Source organism: Salvelinus namaycush, chromosome 15 (genome assembly GCF_016432855.1).
Source record: "Salvelinus namaycush isolate Seneca chromosome 15, SaNama_1.0, whole genome shotgun sequence".
In the NCBI taxonomy this organism is placed as follows: domain Eukaryota; kingdom Metazoa; phylum Chordata; class Actinopteri; order Salmoniformes; family Salmonidae; genus Salvelinus; species Salvelinus namaycush.
This window is the reverse complement of record NC_052321.1, coordinates 17,103,969-17,128,421: the sequence shown is the minus strand read 5'-3', so window position 1 is coordinate 17,128,421 and position 24,453 is coordinate 17,103,969. Positions and strand designations below refer to the sequence as shown.

Here is a 24,453-nt window from a genome sequence, read left to right as displayed (position 1 = left end):
TCTTGCTTTTAATTAATTAATCTCGCTCCAATATGAAATGCTCCGATCCCATGCTCTTCCATCTAGCTCTAATTACGTACATTATACATTAGACCTACACTATATGTACATTAGATCCCTGTACAGTTTCTTTACATCCTCTCTGACTCCTTTAAAGAGCTTTGGAGTGTTCTTCCACCAGTTTTGGTGGCGGCCAGTTTCTCCTGGTCCCTCCAGCAATATCCTGCTTCCCACACCTCTGATTCCACCCAGTACTTTGTTAACTCAATTACGTCGATATGTACATACAATGAGTATACAAAACATTAACAACACCTGCTCTTTTAATGACAGACTGACCAGGTGAATCCAGGTGAAAGCTATGGTCCTTTATGAATGTCACTTGTTAAATCCACTTCAATCAGTGTAGATGAAGGAGGAGACAGGCTAAAGAAGGATTTTTAAACCTTGGGACAATTGAGACATGGATTGTGTATATGTGCCATTCAGAGGGTGAATGGGCAAGACTACATTTAAGTGCCTATGAACGGGGTATGGTAGTAGGTGCCAGGTGCACCGGTTTGTGTCTAGAACTGCAACTCTGCTGGGTTTTTCATGCTCAATGCTTTCAACACTTTGTAGAGTCCATGCCCCGACGAATTGAGGCTGTTCTGAGGGCAAAACATTCCTAATGTTGTGTGTCATACAGCATATGTACCACACAGCATTTACAAGTAAGGATGGTATACCAAATAACACAGTATAGTTCCCACACTTTTCTCCTTCTGATCCCAGCCTCTATCTGTGTCTCCCTCTCTGTGTGTCCAGATGTGGAGCTCCTGTCTATGGATAGCACGGAGGCCAGCTGCTGGGTGAACAACAAGCTGCGTGGCCACGAGGAGCAGTGGAAGGAGGATGACTGCACCTTCTGTCAGTGTGTGGATGGAGACCCTCACTGTACCGCCATGGCCTGCAAACAGAGCTGCCAGAACCCAGTCAAGATCCCAGGAGAATGCTGCCCCTTCTGCGAGGGTACGGAGAGAGAGAGCGAGACACACACTCAAACACAGTCACACACACACGCGCACACACACACACACCTGCTTCATAAATGTATGATCATACTGTACCTAATCACATACAGCATTGAAGTAGTTGGAGATTTAAGTTTGAAAATAGCAAGGAACAAGTCCAATTTTAGCATGTTCTAGACATACCCCTTATTGTCAAAAGCAACCAATGTCCTCAAAAGGAAATATCTGACGTCGCACTTCTCCAGAAGCTTAATATTACATGTGCAAGCAATTGACATACCATACGTTTTAATGGTAGATTGAATGTTCCTTTCATCTAGCCTAATAGGGCAGTAAAGACTGTATAATATAATGTATACTCAGTTTTTAATCTAATAACATTTTTGAAAGCACAACAACTTCAATGTTTCTGATGTTTAAGGATCAGGGGCACCATAAATTGTATCTGTCATTCCATGGAGCTCTTCATATAGCCAACGTAGTGTATCTGCCAAACTGCTGTCATAAACAACTTACAACTCGGCAGCTGATTTTCAGGAAAACACCCCCATTAATGAAACCCCCTCAAATGTCAATGTAGCTATATCAGATGTGCAACAGATCCATGTACAGTACGTCCGCCAATTGACGTCTTCATCTGTAAATGGAACAATTCCTACTTCGTTGGGCCGAGCTACAATTCAGTTGTGTTTTACAATACAGTCACTTTGAGCTTAGAACCTGACTGGTGCAGAACTGTAGGATAGCCTCTCCCCCTGCAGCTATGTGGAGGCCATGTTGGTGGCTCATTAAAGGGGAGGCCGCACAGCATTCTTCAGCTGCAGGCTCCTTTGTTATTTTTTATTGGTCCAGCCTGCAAAATGAGACCCACCTGCATGAGGTGCAGCTTAGACTAAGGGCTTAAGGCTGCTTAATTGGAGTGGATCACTGTTTTTTTGTGAGCATAATTAGTTACAGCTTGTTTGGTGCTCCTCCCACTGAACGTGGCAAGATAATGGGCTCGCACCCAGACCCCCACCTTAACATCCCCTGGTTGTGGCTCATACATGTGTGACCCAGGCCAGCAGAACACCTCATCGCTGACCGGCTCCAGTGAGGATGAGGCCCTGACCAGGGCCAGAAGCCCTCTGGGTCTGTCCAGTGCCAGCCTCTGACACACCAGACTCCCACATAGGGCCTCCCCTGTTAGGGGAGAGAACCAAGGCAAAGCGTGCTCCTGCACTCCAGGTCATTTAGACAACATGTGAGGTGCTCATTCATCAGAGCCAATTGATAGAGAGCACCTACAGTATCTGCTGTAATGGGCCTGCGTTTATCTCTTATCACAGCACTCTCTGATGGGAGCAACGTGAACACTGAACTATTTATGTTGGCATGGAGATAGATGTGTAACATTGTGTGTGTCTAAATGTATGTTTCTTTACTCTGAACTCTCAATAAAGCCTCATTTCAGAATAGTATGACATGTCTGTGAGTGTTATAGGCTTCATAGTGTCAAGTATAGTATGGCATGTCATAGAGAGTTATAGCAGCATCATATGAAGGTTATAACCTACTGTTCTATCTCACAGAGCCTTCGTATGAGACAGTGAGCCCCATGCTGTGTCCTCGTCTGGAGAACTGCTCTCGATCAGGGAAAGATTGCCCCTACGGCTTCCAGCAGGACAACAACGGCTGCCTGCTCTGCCAGTGCCTCAACCGTGAGTCTCATACTGGATGTAAAGGGTTGAACCCGGTTAAACACACACTGTAAACACACACACACACACTGTAAACATACACACACCGTAAACACACACAGACTGTAAACACACACACACACACTGTAAACACACACACACACACACTGTAAACACACACATACCGTAAACACACACACACTGTAAACACACACATACCGTAAACACACACACACTGTAAACACACACACACTGTAATCACACACACACTGTAAACACACACATACCGTAAACACACCCACACTGTAAACACACACACACTGTAAACACACACACACTGTAAACACACACACTGTAAACACACAAACACTGTAAACACACACACTGTAAACACACACACTGTAAACACACACATACCGTAAACACACACACACTGTAAACACACACATACCGTAAACACACACATACTGTAACTTGCTTAAATTGACGATTCCCTGGCACGTTATCTCCATAACACAAACATAAGCACACACACTAAGAAATATCTGTCGCACCTCATGTGTTTCCATGGCTGTGTAGTATTTTGCCGTTTTAAGTTGTAGGAATTCTCAAATGAAAAACCCTAATGCAAACTAACATGGTGTTGATGGTAAGATGACCTCCATGTGAACTGTTTCAGATGAATCCTGCCCTGACCTGGGGACATATTGCTCCCTGCAATGCCCCATGGGATACGAGAAGGATAACTTTGGCTGCGAGGTGTGTGAGTGCAGCTCTCCAATGCCCAAGTGCCGACCCCTGACCTGCAGCAAGACCTGTCCCTACGGATATGTGTAAGTCCTCTGGATGGTCTCCACATCTTCAAGTTAAGCACTGCTCATTATTCACCCCTTAGTTTCCACGCTGATCAAAGGCTGTTACAGCCCCATTGGTTACGACTGAAGGCCAAAGCCTGAAGTAATGATGATTTGTCTGGTTTATTATTGACATGGGCCCTAACATACAATCCGGCCTCTCGTTAGCTGGAAAAACACTATGTTTCTACTATGTAGTTATAAATAGGCCTCCTCCTCTCATTGTTTGTTTTGTTCAGTCATGTATTTTGTAATGATGTAGACTTCAACTGTGTAAACGCTTTTAGTTTGATTTTGGTTATTTGACAAGTGCGCTACTACTCACACTGTGAAATCTTTGGCTCTGGCAATGGAACACAAGCACTGTATCTTGGCTGACAGGACTATCAGACTCTGTAAAAACATGACTGTAGATCAGTGTGTACAGACAACATCATCATTCTCCAGGTGGAGTAGTTGGCAGGGTGCAGTGCCAGGTCTCACTGGGCAGAGAGGAAGTATACTGTTACCCACCTGGCAGCCTCACCTTCTCCCCACCTGCTCAGATCTAAAGGGTCAATCAGGGCCAATCAGGGGCCAATTTGTGTCTCTGTGTGACCAGTGCAGTGTCTGGTGCTTCAGTCCCTCTACCCCTTCCCCCACACTTTAATTTCATAAATCATCTTTCCGTCTCAAAACAACGATCAAAAACACATCTGCACAAAAGCGGCCTCTATGAAGTGTATACAGTGGGATTGTTCTGGTATCTGAACCATGCTCTCTGGAGCCTCCACTCAAGATGGGCCTGATATGTCTGCGCAGGATATAGTCAGAAGAGAGTCCCCTCGAGGGGGAAGAGGAGCAGGAAGCATCCATAAGCACCCGTTCAGGGCCGCCTTCAGAAGTCTGAATCCTTGATGAACCAAGCAATGCATCAATCTTCTAGCAGAGTGCTTCTCCTATAATGGACTAGTGAGAAGATACAAAGAGGTGGCACAGAGACGGCTTTGTATAAATTGGCTGCATTTATAACCTCTACAGAGAACTCAACTATATAATTTGTTGCCTCAAACACTATCCTTGCTATGTATGAACAGTCCAGTTCTCTTATCTCCATAGGGTAGAGGGGGACATCATGTAAGCAGTGAGCAGTGGGCTGTCAGAGTGGGTCAGAGCCCTAAAGGTGTGTTTACATTGACATTTGGCATAGTTGAGCGCCTTCGGGAAGGACACAAAGGGGGACTTAAAGCGTTTCCCCTCCTCAATGGGTCTAAATCATCATCGGACCTGATAGGACGTGCACGGAATTCTCCTGTTGCCAAGCACGCTGGAATTTGTGCAGAGCCAGCAATCCCAGCCCCAGAGCCCAGCGCTGTGCACGAAATTCCACACACCACCTTTAAACAAAGCCCAGTTACCAAGATGGCCAGACTCTCTGTCTCTGTGTTTGTACACTGAGGGCCCAGCCAGCTCAAAGCTCAGCCTGGCCTCTCCATACTGTCATTACTGCTGAATCAGTAGAGATGTGACCACTGCTAGTGGCAGGGCATTGTCTCCGACTGCCTCTGGGGGCTGTAGTAGAGCAGGTCGAGAGCTTCAAGTTCCTCGGTGTCCACATCACTAAGGATCTTTCATGGTCCAAACACACCAACACGGTGGTGAAGTGGGCACGACAACACCACTCAGAGGCTGAAAAGTTTTGTCATGGGTCAAGATCTTCAAAAAGTTCTACAGCTGCACCATTGGAAGCATCTTGACTGGCTGCATCACCACTTGGTATGGTAACTGTTTGGCATCTGACTGCAAGGCGCTACAGAGGGTAGTGCTTATGGCCAAGTACATCACTGGGGCCGGACTCCCTGCCATCCAGGACCTCTATACCAGGCGGTGTCAGAGGAAGGCTCTAAAAATTGTAAAAGACTCCAGCCACCCAAGTAATGGACTGTTCTCTCTGCTACCGCACAGCAAGCGGTAGCAGAGAACCAACAGGACCCTGAACAGCTTCTACCCAAGCCATAAGACTGCTAAATAGTTAGTTAATTAGTTAACCAAATAACATTGGTGTAAAAAGTGCTCAACTGTCATACTTCAGTAAAAAGTAAAAGTAAATACTATATATCAAATTCCTTATATTAAGCAAAGCAGACGTGACAATTTTCTTGTTTTAAAATGTATAGACAGCCAAGGACAGACTCCAACACTATTTGCAGACACAGCATTTGTGTGAGTCCGTCACATCAGAGGCCGTAGGGATGACAACACATAATATTGATAGGTGCATGAAATGGACAATCCTAGTCAGTTGCACAACTGAAATGTATCTACTGCATTTAATCCAACCTGGGGGCCTGGGGGAACAGTGGGTTAACTGCTTTGCTCAGGGGAAGAATGACAGATTCTTAGCTTGTCAGCTCGGGGATTTGATCCAGCAACCTTTCGGTTAGTGGCCCAACGTTCTAACCACTAGGCTACCTGCCGCCCCATATTGCTGTCCTGCCTGAGCATTAGAAATATAACGAGTACTTTTGGGAGTCAGGGGGAATGGATGGGAGTAAAAAGTACATATGTTCTCTAGGAATGTAGTGGAGTAAAAGTTGTCAAAAATATAGATAGTAAAGTACAGATATACAAAAAATGTACTTAAGTAGTACTTCAAAGTATTTTTACTTAGTTACTTTACATCACTGCCCAATAGCTACCGAAATATCTGCATTGACCCTGCTTGCACTAACTTTTTTGATTCATCACACACGCTGCTGCTGTTTATTATCTGTCACTTTATTCCTAGTTATATGTATATATCTACCTTAATTACCTCGCACCCCTGCTCATCGACTCGATACTGGTACCATGTGTATATAGCCAAATTATCGTTCCTCATTGTGTATCTATTATTACGTGTTTTACTTTTCTATTATTTCTCTATTTTCTTTATTTCTGCATTGTTGGGAAGGGCCTGTAAGTAAGCATTTCACTGTTAGTCTACACCTGTTGTTTACGAAGCATGTGATGAATAACATTTGATTTGGGTTCATTTCCTGTTTTATTTATGTGGCCTACAGAGACTAATAGTGTAATTAATCCAACCTAACGGAATCCATGTTTAATTGAAAAAGGCCTTATGGGTTCCAGGTTCCAGAAAAAGAGAGTATGGGAGACACACAGAGAACGAGACAGACTGGAGTTGTAATAGATGAACCCATCTGGATCGGGCATTTCTCAACCTGCTGCTCATCTATGTTTTATGACCTCTATATATGGATCCAACTAGGTCACATGCTCTGTGTCCGTTCCTAACTCATCTATGGTTTGTTTTTTCTCTGCGTGTATCTTCCTTAGCTTTCGGCCAATCAGTGGGGGTTTAGTTTCATTTCAGAAGCCGCTTAGATCGTCTCTCAAACTCTTCCGGGATTGTTTTTCCAGTGTCATCCCTGTGTCTACTCTGTTTACAAATCTGTTTGTCATCAAATCAACCATGATGAGCTCATAGTTAATGGAGAGCAGGGCCCTTCAGTCTCTACGTTCCTTAATCAACCTGGCTGCATTCATATCATCTGGCCCTGCTCTGGACCTCGCATGTCAGCCAAAGGCTTTGGTAGCAATACAGTAGCCATCTGAATAGGTTGAATCAAATGGAAAGCATCTGAATTTGCTTTAAACCCAGTGCCCTAGACTCTAGCATTGGTATGGTGTGTGTGCCGTGCACCATGGGGCTCTCACGTGTTCCAGGGTGCTGCTTTTATCAGGCCTCTTCAAAGCCAGCTAATATAGCAGGGGGAAAACAGAACCATATGTCTATTATACCAGACCTGACCATCTGGTTCCACGGCAGTACTCCACCAGACCACTCACAAGACCACTGGCTATTGAGCTTTCATTCAAATATGAGTTTAATATGCCCCATTTGAGATGTAAAATGGCATTCTTATTGTTCCCTCTCTCATTACATATCTGATAGACATCTGTGTGCTCTATCTATCCCACAGGAGGAATAAGCACGGCTGTGAGATGTGTCGCTGTGTCAAGTGTCCCCCCTTAACCTGTGATAAGAACTGCAGCGATGGCTACCGGCAGAACAGGAAGGGCTGCTCCATTTGCATGTGCAAAGGTATGATTCTCATCTGTCTGTCTGTCAAATCTGGTCCGCATCAATATCCATCCGTCTGGGTCAGCCGGTCACATGACTTCAGTTCAATAACAACAACAGTAGTGTGTGTGTGTGTGCGTGTGTGTGTGCGTGCGTGTGCGTCTGCGTGCGTGTTTGTACACATGTTTGTGTGACCGTGTGTGTGTTGACTTTCTCCCACTATGTAGCAGATTTGATTTGCTGGAACCATTTAGCTGATCTGCTGTGAAGCCTGTTATGAATGGATGTTTTGACTCTTGTGTTTTATTTAGCTCCCGCTGAGGCCTGTGTGTGCATGTTTGATTAGATTCACCAACCACACAAGTTAAAGAAAGTTTAGACGGCTTATTTATACTTTTTTATGTGTTTATTGAATTTTTCCAGTAATATCATAAATATTTTAGCTTGGAATGTATTTGGAGGTTCTTGCTCAGCAAGATGGCGGTGAAGTGGCACCCCGTCATGTTTATCTTATTTTGAGACTGTTACTCAGTTACTCAGTGGACTGTTAAAATATTTATGGATAGGAAACTTTTTTGTGAAGTGTACCTTTTTCCCTTTGTTTAACAGTGTGTTGAGAGAGAAGAGACACATAAACATCTGCCTTGGATGTGGAAACATGATGTGATTCACTGAAATACTACGTTCTATCAAAAACACTGTTCTCCCCAGACTTAACAGCCACACTGGGTTTATATCCCACTTGGGGGCCAGTTATTGGCAGATGTGGGGTTTTATAACCTCAACCTATCTCTCAACAGAAACAGAGGACATCAGTTTTGGGTCAGGTCCCAAAAACTTCAGGGAAATTATTCAACTTTATTTATTTGTGTTGTAACTGTAAATGGATTATTGGGAAATTAAGAGACTTTAAAAGGAAGAGCACATAATGGTGTTTGGTGAAGGTGGAGCTGAGAGGAACCAGGGACGGTTAGCAGAGCTTTCTCGTTAGCCTCTAATGGACCCAAGACAATAACATTGGATAGCTTTACTATCCATTTTATTCTTAATGACATTTCCACTTTGAATTCACTCCTGCGTTTCTCATGCCCTGAAACATCCCTGTTGATGGTTTCTCACAGGTTCAAGTCACCAGTCTCCCTCCCTTCCTAACGTCTGTCTGTGTTGATGGTTTCTCCCAGGTTCAAGTCACCAGTCTCCCTCCCTTCCTAACGTCTGTCTGTGTTGATGGTTTCTCCCAGGTTCAAGTCACCAGTCTCCCTCCCTTCCTAACGTCTGTCTGTGTTCATGGTTTCTCCCAGGTTCAAGTCACCAGTCTCCCTCCCTTCCTAACGTCTGTCTGTGTTGATGGTTTCTCCCAGGTTCAAGTCACCAGTCTCCCTCCCTTCCTAACGTCTGTCTGTGTTCATGGTTTCTCCCAGGTTCAAGTCACCAGTCTCCCTCCCTTCCTAACGTCTGTCTGTGTTCATGGTTTCTCCCAGGTTCAAGTCACCAGTCTCCCTCCCTTCCTAACGTCTGTCTGTGTTCATGGTTTCTCCCAGGTTCAAGTCACCAGTCTCCCTCCCTTCCTAACGTCTGTCTGTGTTCATGGTTTCTCCCAGGTTCAAGTCACCAGTCTCCCTCCCTTCCTAACGTCTGTCTGTGTTGATGGTTTCTCCCAGGTTCAAGTCACCAGTCTCCCTCCCTTCCTAACGTCTGTCTGTGTTCATGGTTTCTCCCAGGTTCAAGTCACCAGTCTCCCTCCCTTCCTAACGTCTGTCTGTGTTGATGGTTTCTCCCAGGTTCAAGTCACCAGTCTCCCTCCCTTCCTAACGTCTGTCTGTGTTCATGGTTTCTCCCAGGTTCAAGTCACCAGTCTCCCTCCCTTCCTAACGTCTGTCTGTGTTCATGGTTTCTCCCAGGTTCAAGTCACCAGTCTCCCTCCCTTCCTAACGTCTGTCTGTGTTGATGGTTTCTCCCAGGTTCAAGTCACCAGTCTCCCTCCCTTCCTAACGTCTGTCTGTGTTCATGGTTTCTCCCAGGTTCAAGTCACCAGTCTCCCTCCCTTCCTAACGTCTGTCTGTGTTGATGGTTTCTCCCAGGTTCAAGTCACCAGTCTCCCTCCCTTCCTAACGTCTGTCTGTGTTCATGGTTTCTCCCAGGTTCAAGTCACCAGTCTCCCTCCCTTCCTAACGTCTGTCTGTGTTGATGGTTTCTCCCAGGTTCAAGTCACCAGTCTCCCTCCCTTCCTAACGTCTGTCTGTGTTCATGGTTTCTCCCAGGTTCAAGTCACCAGTCTCCCTCCCTTCCTAACGTCTGTCTGTGTTCATGGTTTCTCCCAGGTTCAAGTCACCAGTCTCCCTCCCTTCCTAACGTCTGTCTGTGTTGATGGTTTCTCCCAGGTTCAAGTCACCAGTCTCCCTCCCTTCCTAACGTCTGTCTGTGTTCATGGTTTTTTTCCAGAGAGTGACCACCTGCCAAGCACCACTGCCCCCGCCCCCATGCCCAGCTACTGCCTGACCTCCAACGGGCACCGCTATGAGGAGGGCGAGAGCTGGCACGACGGCTGCCGAGACTGCTACTGCCACACCGGGAGAGAGATGTGTGTGCTCATATCCTGCCCTGTGCCCAGTTGTCCCAACCCCGTGGTCAGGCCTGACCAGTGCTGTCCCACTTGTGAAGGTACTTGTCTGGAGCCGGCTGATCTATCAACACACACACGTCTGGCAGTTCACAGTCCCATAGGAGCTCACACCCTAGAGCCCAGTCCACTTACTGCCCCATCAGTCAGGTCTCAGGCTCCATGAACACTCACACTTTGTGTTTGTGTAAGGAGCAACACACATTGATACACAGTTACACACCCACACCTTTTCATCCACACCCCTCAGAGTCACTGGGGATATTTATAGGGGAGTGACTCAGTGGACTGTTCAAATATTTATAAGTGAAAGAATGTCTACAACTTTCAGTAACTCAACACAGTTTGTCAGGAGACAACAGACTAACTCCTTACAGATATCAACCCTATTGCAGTCAATTGTTTTATCTGTACTGTTGTACTGGACTAGAGGAAAGTATGTCCGAACACAAATTGTTGTGTAACCACCAAGCTTAGTTCTAGTAAGATGTGAACCTTATTCTTTGTAGTCTTTCATGTGTTGTTGTGTTACTGTTATCTGCCTCTCATAACCTGTGTGTTGTCTGTCCAGATGAGTCAGGCAGTGGTCAGCCAGAGGGCATGGACCTGGTGGTGTGTCGAGCCCCTGGGGGGAAACTCTATGTGGAGGGAGAGACCTGGAACCTGGATGAGTGTACACGCTGCACCTGCAGGAAGGGCCGTGTTCTGTGCGATACTGAAGTGTGTCCCCCTGCTGTGTGTCAGGCCCCAACCAGGAACAAGGACACCTGTTGCCATGTCTGCCCAGGTACAGTACCTTACATCCCCCACATCTGTCATAGGCTGCTTTACTAGGAAACCTCTAGTACTAAGCCATTTTCTTCTCTGTAAATGTAGAACTCTATCATCGTACTAGCCTTGACAAGAGCAATTTCAGATAATATCAAAAGCACTTGAATGACTCCAGAAGCGATGTCAGTTTGTGATCAGTATAGAGTGGGATAAATTTGATCTGGAGCCATTATCAGCAGCATGTGGTGGTGGATTGAGGGTCTTGCCTTGTCTTGGTGCATGTTGCAATCTGTCCCACAGTTTAATGTCAGTACACACAGGCTAATAAAGAATCCAGACCAAACCGGCTGGCTTTACATGGGGATATATCCTCCAGAGAGGAACACATGGGGACAAGCCTGTCTGTTTCCACTATTCGTACATAAGAACAGTATTTTTCATGGCAATGTGATATGACTAGGAAAAACTTTAGGCCCTAGTTATAGCCTATAACTAGTTTCTCCTGGTCAGGTCTAGGGTTGCAAAATTCCAGGCACTTTCAATAAATTCCCTGGTTTCCCTGAAATCCCATTTGGAAGATTCCGGAATCAAGAGGGAAAATCCAGAATCCTCCAACCAGGATTTCTTGAAAACCAGGCAATTTATTGAAGGTTCCCAGAATTTCGCAACACTATTCAGGTCATGTGACCTCACCAGCTGCTGAGAAGAATAGAGTTGGACACTGTCCCCCCAACACCATCTCCCCCGCCCCTCACTCCTCCCCCACCACCACCGCCCTCCACCCCTCACTCCTCACCCCATCACCACCTTCCCCCACCACGACCTCCCCCCGCACCTCACTCCTCCCTCCAGCCCCCCAAGCAAGAGCCTCACAAATCAGAAATGCATGACAGCCCCTGAAACCCACAGAGCCTCCTTGGGAATGCTCGGCTAGTTGCGTTATCACCACATCTCCCACCACAAAATCAGATTGTAAGAGGCAGCCCTTTGATATATGTATGGTTCTGTCTCTGAAGAATGTGGGAATAATACACATTTCAATGACAGGCCCCTTGATGTATGTGTACATCATGGAAGAGTAAGAATGGCGCTGGAATGGATAGCTGCCGTTTTACAGGCTATTTTGAGTGGGATTTTTTTGTATAATGTTTACACCATCATTATCTATGACCGTAAAGAGCTTCTGGACATCAGAAAAACGATCACTAACGTCGATTTGGATGAAGATTTCGACTTCAACAAGTTGGCGGCGCTGAACATACTGCTCACCCCAGACCAGCCCCCAATCCCAAAGACTTGGAAGAGAACGAGACCATAGTATTTTCCAAGAAAGTTTTCATCAATATTTTTCGTAGCAGTTTATTAACCACTACCAACCGATGCTGGCACTAAGACGGCACTCAACGAGCTGTATAGTGCCATAAGCAAACAAAAAAATACTAATCCAGAGTCGGCACTCCTAGCGGCTGGTGATTTTAATGCAGGAAAACTGAAATAAATAAGATGGCACCGGTGAAGAAGGCTGACGTTTTACGTGTCCCCAAACAATTGTGTTTTTTGTTTGTTTCTTTGCGTTGTTTGTAACTTATTTTTTTACTTATTTTGTACATAATGTTGCCGCTACCATCTCTTATGACCGAAAATAACTTCTGGACATTAAAACTGCGATTACTCACCACGGACTGGCAGAATCCTTTTTTTCCTTTAACAAGTCTGACGAGCTCGACGTGAATGTTATACTGCTCTCCTGGGAACAGGCCCAGATCCCCGTGATTTGCGTGAAGAGAAGGCGGAGAAAAAGGGGCAAAGGGCGGGCTGCCTTCTGAGAATTCATAGGCGATCGAATAAACCCCCCACTTCCTTGCACTTTTGCTAGCAGAATAGAATCTTTGGAAAATAAAATAGATGACCTACACGGAAGATTAAACTACCTACGGGACATTCAAAACTGTAATATCTTATGCTTCACGGAGTCCTGGTTGAACGACGACACTATCAACATACAGCTGGCTGGTTATATGCTTTACCGGCAGGATAGAACAGCGGCGTCTGGTAAAACAAGGGGTGGCGGATTATGTATTTTTGTAAATAACAGCTGGTGGACCATATCTAAGGAAGTCTCGAGCTATTACTCACCTGAGGTAGAGTATCTTATGATAAGCTGTAGACCACACTATCTACCTAGAGAGTTTTCATCTGTATTTTTCGTAGCTGTTTACATACCAGCACAGACTGAGGCTGGCACTAAGACAGCACTGAATGAGCTGTATTCCGCCATAAGCAAACAAGGAAACGCTCACCCAGAGCCGGCGCTCCTAGTAGCCGGGGACTTTAATGCAGGGAAACTTAAATATGTTTTACCTCATTTCTATCAGCATGTTAAATGTGCAACCAGAGGGAAAAAAACTCTGGACCACCTTTACTCCACACACAGAGACGCGTACAAAGCTCTCCCTCGCCCTCCATTTGGCAAATCTGACCATAATTCTATCCTCCTGATTCCTGGTTATAAGCAAAAATTAAAGCAGGAAGCATCAGTGACTTGATCAATAAAAACGTGGTCAGATGCAGCAGATGCTAAGTTCCAGGACTGGAATATGTTCTGGGATTCCTCAAATGGCATTGAGGAGTACACCACATCAGTCATTGGCTTCATCAATAAGTGCATCGATGACGTCGTCCCCACAGTGACCGTATGTACATACCCCAACTAGAAGCCATGGATTACAGGCAACATCCGCACTGAGCTAAAGGGTAGAGCTGCCGCTTTCAAGGAGCGGGACTCTAACCTGGAAGCTTATAAGAAATCCCGCTATGCCCTCCGACGAACATGCAAAGTGTCAATACAGGACTAAGATCAAATCGTACTACACCTGCTCTGACGCTAGTCGGATGTGGCAGGGCTTGCAAACCATTAGAGACTACAAAAGGAAGCACAGCCGAGAGCTGCCCGGTGACACAAGCCTACCAGACGAGCAAAACTACTTCTATGCTCGCTTCGAGGCAAATAACACTGAAACATGCATGAGAGCACCAGCTGTTCCGGAAGACTGTGTGATCACGCTCTCCGCAGCCGATGTGAGTAAGACCTTTAAACAGGTCAACATTCACAAGGCCGCAGGGCCAGACGGATTACCAGGACGTGTACTGCAAGCATGCGCTGACCAACTGGCAAGTGTATTCACTGACATTTTCAACCTCTCCCTGTCCGAGTCTGTAATACCAACATGTTTTAAGCAGACCACCATAGTCCCTATGCCCAAGAACACTAATATAACCTGCCTAAATGACTACCAACCCGTAGCACTCACGTCTGTAGCCATGAAGGAATTTGAAAGGCTGGTCATGGCTCACATCAACACCATTATCCCAAAAACCCTAGACTCACTCCAATTTGCATACCGCCCCAGCAGATCCACAGATGATGCCATCTCTATTGCACTCCACACTGCCCTTTCCCACCTGGACAAAAATAACACCTATGTGAGAATGCTATTCATTGACTATAACTCAGGGTTCAACACCATAGTGACCTCAAAGCTCATCAATAAGCTAAGGACCCTGGGACTCAACACCTCCCTTTGCAACTGGATCCTGGACTTCCTGACTGGCCGCCCCCAGGTGGTAAGGGTAAGTAACAACACATCCGCCACGCTGATCCTCAACACAGGGGCCCCTCAGGGGTGCGTGCTGAGTCCCCTCTTGTACTCCCTGTTCACCCACGACTGCGTGGATGCGCACAACGATGATGAGACAGCCTGTAGGGAGGAGGTCAGAGACCTGGCCGTGTGGTGCCAGGACAACAACCTCTCCCTCAACGTGATCAAGACAAAGGAGATGATTGTGAACAACAGGAAAAAGAGGACCGAGCACGTCCCCATTCTCATCGACGGGGCTGTAGTGGAGCAGGTTCAGAGCTTCAAGTTCCTTGGTGTCCACATCACCAATAAACTAACATGGTCCAAGCACACCAAGACAGTCGTGAAGAAGCAATGACAAAACCTATTCCCCCTCAGGAGACTGAAAAGATTTGGCATGGGTCCTCAGATCCTCAAAAGGTTCTACAGCTGCACCATCAAGAGCATCCTGACTGGTTGCATCACTGCCTGGTATGGCAACTGCTCGGCCTCCGACCGCAAGGCACTACAGAGGGTAGTGTGAACGGCCCAGTACATCACTGCAGCCAAGCTTCCTGCCATCCAGGACCTCTATACCAGGTGGTGTCAGAGGAAGACCCTAAAATTTGTCAAAGACTCCAGCCACCCTAGTCATAGACTGTTCTCTCTGCTACCACACGGCAAGTGGTACCGGAGCGCCAAGTCTAGGTTCAAGAGGCTTCTAAACAGCTTCTACCCCCAAGCCATAAGACTCCTGAACACCTCATCAAATGGCTACCCAGACTATTTGCACCCCCCCTCCCCTCCCCCTCTTTTACACAGCGGCTACTCTCTGATGTTGTCATCTATGCATAGTCACTTTAATAACTCTACCTACATGTACATATTACCTCAACTAACCGGTGCCCACGCACAGTGACTCTGTACCAGTAGCCCCCTGTATATAGTCTCACTATTATTATTTTACTGCTGCTCTTTATTTACTTGTTACATTTATTTCTTATTCTTATCCATATTTTTTTAAACTGCATTGTTGGTTAGGGGCTCGTAAGTAAGCATTTCACTGTAAGGTCCACCTGTTGTATTCGGTGCATGTGATTAATAAAATTTGATTTGAAAATCAGTCTTACCTCATTTTTACCAGCATGTCACCTGTGCAACTAGAGGTGACAAATCTTCAGATCACCTTTAGTCCACACATAGAAACCCATACATAGCTCTCCCCCCTCTCCATTTTTCAAATCTGACCATAACTATACTGAACAAAAATATAATCACAACTTGTAAAGTGTTGGTCCCATGTTTCATGAGCTGAAATAAAAGATCACAGAAATTTCTTGTACACACAAAAAGTATATTTCTCTCAAATGTTGTGCAAAAATTTGTTTACATCATTGTTAGTGAGTATTTCTCCTTTGCCAAGATAATCCATCCACATGACAGGCGTGGCATACAGTGACTTTGGGAAAGTATTCAGATCCCTTGACTTTTTCCACATGTTGTTACGTTACAGCCTTATTCTAAAATGGATTCAATATAGGGTTTTTTTCTCAGCAATCTACACACAATACCTCATTATTTTTATTTTGCAAATGTATTAAAAATTAAAAACAGATAACTTATTTACATCCATATTCAGACCCTTGGCTATTAGACTCGAAAATTAGCTCAGGCGCATCCTGTTTCCATTGATCATTTTTTATAAGAAATAAGAAATCCTGCTATGACATCCGATGAGCCATCAAATAAGCAGAGTCAATACAGGACTAAGACCGAATACTACGTCAGCTCTGACGCTCGTTGGATGTGGTAGTGCTTGAAAACTATCACGGATAACAAAGGGAAACCTAGCCGCGAGCTACCCAAGCTAAATACCTTCTATGCTCGCTTCGAGCCAAGCAACACTGAACCTTGCATGAAAGCACCAGCTGTTTCGGATTACGCTCTCCCTAGCCGATGTAAGACATTTAAACTGGTTAACATTCACAAGGTCACAGGGCCAGACGGATTACCAAGACGCGTACTCAGAGAATGCGCTGACCAGCTTGTGTCTTCACTCACATTTTCATCCTCTCCCTTACCCAGTCTGTAATACATACATGTTTCAAGCAGACCACCATAGTCCCTGTCTGTAGCCATGAAAGGCTTTGAAAGGCTGGTCATCAACACCATCATCCCAGACAACCAGGACTCAATCCAATTTGCATACCGCCCCAACAGATCCACAAATGGCACAGTCTCTATTGCACTCCACACTGCCCTCTCCCACCTGGACAAGAGGAACACCTATGTGAGAATACTGTTCATTGACCACAGCTCAGCGTTCAACACAATCGTGCCTTCCAAACTCATCACTAAGCTAAAGACGTTGGGACTGAACACCTCCCTCTGCAACTGGATCCTGGACTTTCAGACGGGCCTCCCCAAGTGGTAGGCAACAACACATCCGCCACGCTGACCCTTAACACAGGGGCCCACAGGGGTGCGATCTTAGTCCCACAAGTACTCCCTGTTCACCTACGACTGCGTGGATGCGCACGACGACGATGAGACAGCCTGTAGGGAGGAGGTCAGAGACCTGGCCATGTGGTGCCAGGACAACAACCTCTCCCTCAATGTCAGCAAGACAAAGGAGCTGATGATGGACTATATGAAACGGAGGGCCAAGCACGCCCCGATTCACATCAACAGGGCTGTAGTTCCTCGGTGTCCAGATCACTAAGGATGTATCGTCGTCCACACACACCAACACAGTCGTGGATGGCAGGAGGCTGAAAAGATTTGGCATGGGCCCACAGATCCTCAAAAAGTTATACAGCTGCACCAGTGAGAGCATCTTAACTGGCTGCATCACCCCCTAGTATGGCCACTGGCTGCATCACCCCCTAGTATGGCCACTGGCTGCATCACCCCCTAGTATGGCCACTGGCTGCATCACCCCCTAATAAGGCCACTGCTTGGCATCAGACCGCAAGACGCTACAGATGGTAGTGTATACGGCCCAGTACATCACTGGGGCCGAGCTCCCTGCCATCCAGGACCTCTATACCAGGCGGTGTCAGAGGAAGGCACAGAAAATTCTCAAAGACTCCAGCCACCCAAGTCAAAGACTGTTCTCTCTGCTACCGCACAGAAAGCATTACCGATGCACCAAGTCTGGAACCAACATGACCCTGAACAGCTTCTAAACCCAAGCCATAAGACTGCTAAATAATTAGTTAAATAGTTAACCAAACATCTACCCAGACTATCTGCATTGACCCTTTATGCACAAACTTTTTTGACACATCACATAGGCTGCTGCTGCTGTTTATTATCTATCTTGTTCCCTAGTCACTTTATTCCTAGTTCTATGTACATATCTACCTCAATTACCTCATACCCCTGCACATCAACTCAGTACTGGAACCTCTTGTATATAGCCAAGTTATCGTTACTCATTGTGTATTTATTATTACGTGTTGTACTTTTCTATCATTTCTCAATTTTCTTTCTCTCTGCATTGTTGGGAAGGGCCTGTAAGTAAGCATTTCACTGTTAGTCTACGCCTGTTGTTTACGAAGCATGTGATGAATAACATTTGATTTGATTTACATTAGTGTTGAGATGTGTACAGTCTAGCTAAGCTTTGGTCACAGACAGGCCATTGATCTATGGGCCTATGGCTATGAGACACAGAGATAAGCCTGAGAGTTAACTGACATAGCTCAGCACAGCAGCCATGTGTTCCCTAGTCCCTAGTCATCAGCTAGCTTCCTGCTAGAATTTACCATACAGTAAAACCATCTTATTGCAAACACAGGTGAACTGTCCTAATAACTGCTCTGGATTAACATGTTATACTACCTTGGTGTGCCTCTCCCTCCATCCTTCCATCCACAGAGGACAAGCAGGGTCCCCAGCTCCCGGTGAGCACCAGTCAGCAGGAGTACTGTATCTCCAGCGAGGGAGACGTGCTTTTGGCTGGGGACACCTGGAAGGCCAATGCCTGCACCAGCTGCACCTGCAACAATGGAACCATTCAGTGTTTCTCCCAGCGCTGCCCGCCTGCCAACTGCAGGGTGCCCGTCCTGCGCAAGGGCCAGTGCTGCCCTCACTGTCTGGGTAAGTGAGTTTGTATGTGTGAGAGTGAGTCTGTCCGTGGAACTAAACTCCTGGGAATGTCTAGATGGGTGAGAGCACACTGCCTTGTTAGCCTCCCTAATGATGTCCACTGTCATTCTAGTGTGTAGTATATTTGTGTCTTGTGAAAAATCCCATATTAAGTATGCATTAAAACAAGTTATTCCTTTGGGACGAGGTACAGCTTGTTATTGAGACCATTATCAATCACAGTGTAACTTGTAGGAAGGGAGGAACCGTTTTCAAACTTTTTCGGTTAGCTAGAATAAAGCAAGCGTGTGTGAGTCGCGTTCTGAGTGCCTGTTTCGCTGGCGCTGCTTGGGCAAACACCGTTACTCACAGCAACATTCCATGTGACACAACTCACTCAGAGTGAAAACATTCCCCAAGCATCCGCACATTCACACGTGTTTCCTGTCTCCGGCTGAGCCGACCCGCCACTCTCAATGCCGGCACAGGAAGGCAAAGCTCCATGTCAGCTTTTCCTATAGAGGAAAACCTTGACACAGGCATGCATTGTTCCCTCTGATTTGTAACCGTTTCATCTCAGCTTTGTTTTGGTTATTTGCTCGGTGGATAACAGCACTTTACATAAGACTCTTGACAAAGGGAAGTCATGGAAGCTTAGGGAACACATCCCGTAAACACACCTTATCTACAGACACTCCACCCAACCATAACCTTCTGTTACATTGATCTGGGATGTGGGATTTGTTTTCAGCTCAAGTGTGTTTGACATTACGTACGTGGGTTGTGACTTATTTGTGATTTTCCTCTTTGGTTTACAGAAATAACAACAACGTCTGTTCCAATGATGGTGTCGACCAAGGCCCCCAAGACCAGGGTTACTACCACAGTGGACAACACAGTCTGGATCCCCACTGTCACTTTGCCTCCTATCATTGCTGCTACAGGTACAGTCTGTCTGTCCATCTCTCTTTCTCTCTAGCTCACCTTCTCCCTTTCACTATTTCTCTCTTTCTCTCTTTCTCTCTGTCACTCACTCACTCACTCACTCACTCACTCACTCACTCACTCACTCACTCACTCACTCACTCACTCACTCACTCACTCACTCACTCACTCACTCACTCACTCACTCACTCACTCACTCACTCACTCACTCACTCACTCACTCACTCACTCACTCACTCACTCACTCACTCACTCACTCACTCACTCACTCCTCCTATGGCCCACAGAGATGGTTAAATGATAGGTTACTGATAGGTAACAACTGCTTCAGACCTGTGACTTGGTATCATTGTCCATACTTTCCCAGCCAGCCTGTTGATGCTTACATTCTTGTGGGGCAATTGGAATGCTTTGACAAATGAGCTAAATGCACACGGACACACATTCATCTGGAGACTGTATCTAACGTATTGGCCAGGGAAAACTGCCAAACACTAAGGAAGGACATGAGCTGCTTTTTCATTTAAATTGATTAGAAGGGGAATAATGTAATGGAAATATTGGCCTGTGTGACAGCAGTATGTGTAGTCCAGTCTGTGGGGAGAGCTGATATTGATTTTCCCTGCAGATGGGAACAGCCTGGGAGAGAACATCCCCAGTCAAACTAGGATGGCTCTCATCTACCAATCAGCTGCCTGGATACTGGCCGGTCTCCTCCTGGCCATCGTCATCTTCCTCATTGTGGCAGTCCTCATTAACAAGAAGAAAAAGTGGGTGCGGATGTCGTGCTACAGCGCCCCCAAGAAGGTGAGGCATTGTGGGTAAAGCCGCTCATTAGGCCCAGTACTGTATGTACAGCTTGCGGAAAAAGACTATTCACAAATGAATTGCAACACAGCTTCGAAATGCCTCATGATTCTGCCCGATAGAACCAATTAAATTACTTCATTTTTTTTGCTGTTGGTATGGGGTTGCTGCCCAAACTCAGACCACTATGGTGCTAAATCATAGCACCATAGCGGGGCGGGTGGGCCGTTGTTTTAGGATCTAATCTGTGGGTGGGTCGTGGGTTTTCCTTGATCTTCCAGCTCCTGCTACAATTCATGTTCAGGGTGTCAAAGTAGGGATAAATGTATTTTTCCAGCACTTAATTCTGATGGAGCACTTTGAACTGTGTCAAGTTTATCATAAAATGTGATCGTTTTACAACACCCCCATGAAATGAGACTAGAGCAGCACAGAAAATCGTAATTCGTCACATGGTTTCCGAAAAAGTCTCTCCCGTCCTAACTAGACATGATAACACAAAGCAGTAGGATTCAATCAATATAGCTGACAAGACCTGTTGTGTGAAAGTAAAGTAATTGATATTTAAAACATTTCCTTTCCTCCTTTCCTAGACTGTGATCCTGAAGAAGCATGTGAATAAGAACTCGGTGGTGTACATGGAACCTTCAAAGGAGAACAAGTTCCAGAGCATGAAGAATGACTGTGGCATCAACTTCTCCCCAGAGATGAGCTCACCATGTGGGGAGAGGATGCTCATCCCCCGGGTCAAGCTGAGTACGGGCCAGGTCAGGGGACAGCGCTAGACCCCCCTCCCCCTAAACACCAACTCCCATTCACCAGACCCCCAAACTCTACGCTGCCCAAAAGGCTACCAAGCACCTCCTCTTCTCTCTTTCTCACATTTTCATGGTGATCGATCCACAACAATGCAATGCAACTGCCTGTTGCTTTATCATACTGCTGGTACAGTGAGGAGAGACTGTGGAGGCAGGAGGATGTGGCCATTATGGGACTTTGCCATACAGTTCACCACAGACAGAGTGACAGTCAGCCAGAGAGGCTACTAGTCAGCCAGAGGCTACTAGTCAGCCAGAGAGGCTACTCGTCAGCCAGAGAGGCTACTAGTCAGCCAGAGAGAGCTCTGAAATGTGAACATGATCATCATCGCTTCTCGCCTTCTCTGGAACTAGAACATGAAACTAACAGGAGGAATATAACAGCTTTAGGACAGGGGTTTGGGTTCTAGTCGAAGGTCTCTAGTTTGCTCTTTTCTATGTGCCGCAGCGCAGCACTCAATTCATCAACAATTGTTTTAGTGATGCCAATTTAACTGGTTTTCCAGTTGTAATCAAAATTGGATGGGAGGGTAAGTCGATTATCAGATGAATGGCTAGTTCCATGACTCGCTCCTCTCCCCAGTCAATGACTTTGAGCAGCATCAGAACCCAGCAGACTATGGCCTAGAAAAAAAAGAAACCCAAACTCCTGCTTTAGAACGTGTGGTTTCCATCTTAGCTTTTTTTAAATATATTTCTATGTGTAATAGTTGTAGTGTTTTTCTTGGTCAAGCCTAGTTTTTGTTATGGAAGTCTCCATGGTGGCAAGATTAAAACATTGTAAATGCCAGACTAAACATTCCCCATCGATGCAAAGGAATGACACTCTTCTATTCCCACTTACTGTAGTGGTTTCTGTCTGCCTCAAAGGTGATGACCAAAATCATTCCATTCTGAAAACAACCAACCACCCTGGGAAGAGGGAAAACGGTGTGAATGTATTCTGCCTCAGCTATGAAGCCAGTGTGTCTGGCTGTAATACAGTAAGGTCCTTCATCCTTCTGTACTCAATAACTCTCTTTAGAAGGAATCATCCCATTGGCTGGACTTCATCTAGAAATGGGAATGGACTTCAAGATTAGGTGGATTAATACTAATCCCGACTGTTATTTTATAGCTTGCAGATAAGAGGACTCATTACAGGAAACTACAGAAGCAGTTCCAGACTTTCTGGAGTTACTCATGAGGAATGTCAACATACAATAAGCCTCACTTATATAACTTCATTTACAGCTGTGCGTAAACATGAGCTACTGTTTCCAGAGAATGTTAACATATACATTAGTAGCCTTTATTTTATAGCCTTAATGTTTTTCATATTTCATTGTTTCTCCTGTAATGACGTATGCTAGTCCAATTTTGGTGCAATTTGTTGTGCCATGTATTCCATGCCAAGGTAACCTGACTGAAGGTCTCCCCATTCCCACCAGTTTATAACATATTACAATGAAAAGGGGCAAGGGGCAAGGGTCTCAAGGAGACTCTGCTATGAAATGCAAATAATGGTACATTCCAACAGCGCATGTTCATAAAATGTAGCACTTTTGTTAGGATCCAGTGTTTTAAAAAGCTGTGGATGAGCTTCCTGGCGGGATAAAGGCCTAATCAGGGATTTGATGGGCATATTTAGCACATGGAGGTGATGAATCACTCAAGTAAACATAATGGTGCAGCAAATTCGAGGCTTATTTAACAATCTAATGAAATAGATGTGATTCAGAGCATTACAAAACAGACTGGGGTTTATTAGGAAATCTTTGGATCTGATTTCATAGTTACATTGCCAGTCTCTCGATACAAAGACCATTGTGATGCCAAAACTGTGTGGAGACAAATATAGATTTCTATTGAAGAGTTTCAAAAGTAATTCAGTAGATTTGGGTCCGTTTGAATCACAACCATGTGTTTTAAATGAAGGTAAGAGGGGTTATTTGTTTTTCCTATGTGTAAAAAAGGTAGATAAAAGTAGGACAGAAGAGTCGCTTATTTATTTTTTCACATAGCTTTATTTATTAATACTAAAGTATAGATTGAGTTAATGACGTGTTTTTGGCAAATGAACTTGGTAGCCAAAGCTGCTGTACATTTTAGATATTGTAAGCCATTTACCATTTCCATCTGCTTTGTTTTTCAAGCCTATTTATTTTACTGTTGTAAACTGTAAATACATTTTTCTTTGCTGTTGAACTGTAACATTTATACTTATTTTGAAAAACAAAATGTGTGAACAAAAATTCTTTACATTTAACATTTGGGAAGACATTTCAGTGCTTGTGACATTTCCATGGTGATATGTTTGCAATGAAAAGTGTGACGGAGCTGGCTGATGCCCCGTGCTTTTAAAAAAAGACTGGAAATCCCTACAAATCAAATAAATATCAATAAATATCAACTTAGCAACAGTTGGGTTCAAAAGAGGTAACATATCATGGTTAGATGTGACATCTGTTCCTTTATCTACTCTTGCCCAGTGCTGCCAAAGGGGATCTGCTTCCTGGGCTCCCAAGTGGCGCAGCATCTCAGTGCCAGAGGTGTCACTACAGTCCTTGGTTCAAATCCAGGCTGTATCACATCTGGTTGTGATTGGGAGTCCCATAGGGCTGTGCACAATTGGCCCAGCGTTGTTCTTAACTGACTTGTCTTGTTAAATAAAAAAATCTTCTCACTTAGTTTCCCAAAGGTTTTAAAGTTTCCTTTCTCTTAAGCATAGTTGCTCTGCTCTCCTTATCCGTGATGTGTTAGCGGATGGGGAAGACCAGAGATGTGTGTTTGGTGTTTCTCACAGCCCACAGGGCTATACGGATGAGGCGTGAGTGGGGAATGCAGCGGCCAGATCTCAGTCTCACACTCGGGGCTTCATAAAACCACAGACAGAAAAACACTGAGTCAGGAAGGCTTGAACAGACAACCTGAAGAATTCCGTTTGACTTGACTGTCACCGTTTGCTCATAAAGCTCAACATGAGGTGAAGATTGGTCCGAAAACACAAGAAATCAACCATTTAAGGAGCTTTTTTTCAAAGATTAGCTTCTTACAGCATAACGGTTAAACCAATTATTAGTGTGGTCACAACGGCTTTTCGATACCATCAGAGGTCACATTCAACAGGAACATTTTGTGAAATTCAGAGTACTAGTCAAACACCCCATAGATCTCTCAGTAAAAGAATAT

General features: G+C 45.3%; 1 protein-coding gene across 2 annotated transcripts in view; it reads left to right on the top strand.

Moving 5' to 3' along the window:
• The window catches only part of LOC120060238 (cysteine-rich motor neuron 1 protein-like), a 47,240-nt gene extending 25,249 nt beyond the window's left edge, over window positions 1–21,991 (top strand). For both annotated transcript variants that reach the window (XM_039009400.1, XM_039009399.1), the window contains exons 6-15: window positions 808–1,011; window positions 2,585–2,713; window positions 3,372–3,525; window positions 7,512–7,633; window positions 10,055–10,273; window positions 10,804–11,019; window positions 18,503–18,724; window positions 19,531–19,656; window positions 20,286–20,464; window positions 21,058–21,991. In XM_039009400.1, the coding sequence (XP_038865328.1) occupies window positions 808–1,011; window positions 2,585–2,713; window positions 3,372–3,525; window positions 7,512–7,633; window positions 10,055–10,273; window positions 10,804–11,019; window positions 18,503–18,724; window positions 19,531–19,656; window positions 20,286–20,464; window positions 21,058–21,249 (1,763 nt within the window). In that variant the 3' untranslated portion in view covers window positions 21,250–21,991. The remainder of the gene's footprint in view (window positions 1–807; window positions 1,012–2,584; window positions 2,714–3,371; window positions 3,526–7,511; window positions 7,634–10,054; window positions 10,274–10,803; window positions 11,020–18,502; window positions 18,725–19,530; window positions 19,657–20,285; window positions 20,465–21,057) is intronic.
• Window positions 21,992–24,453: the final 2,462 nt, after the last annotated feature.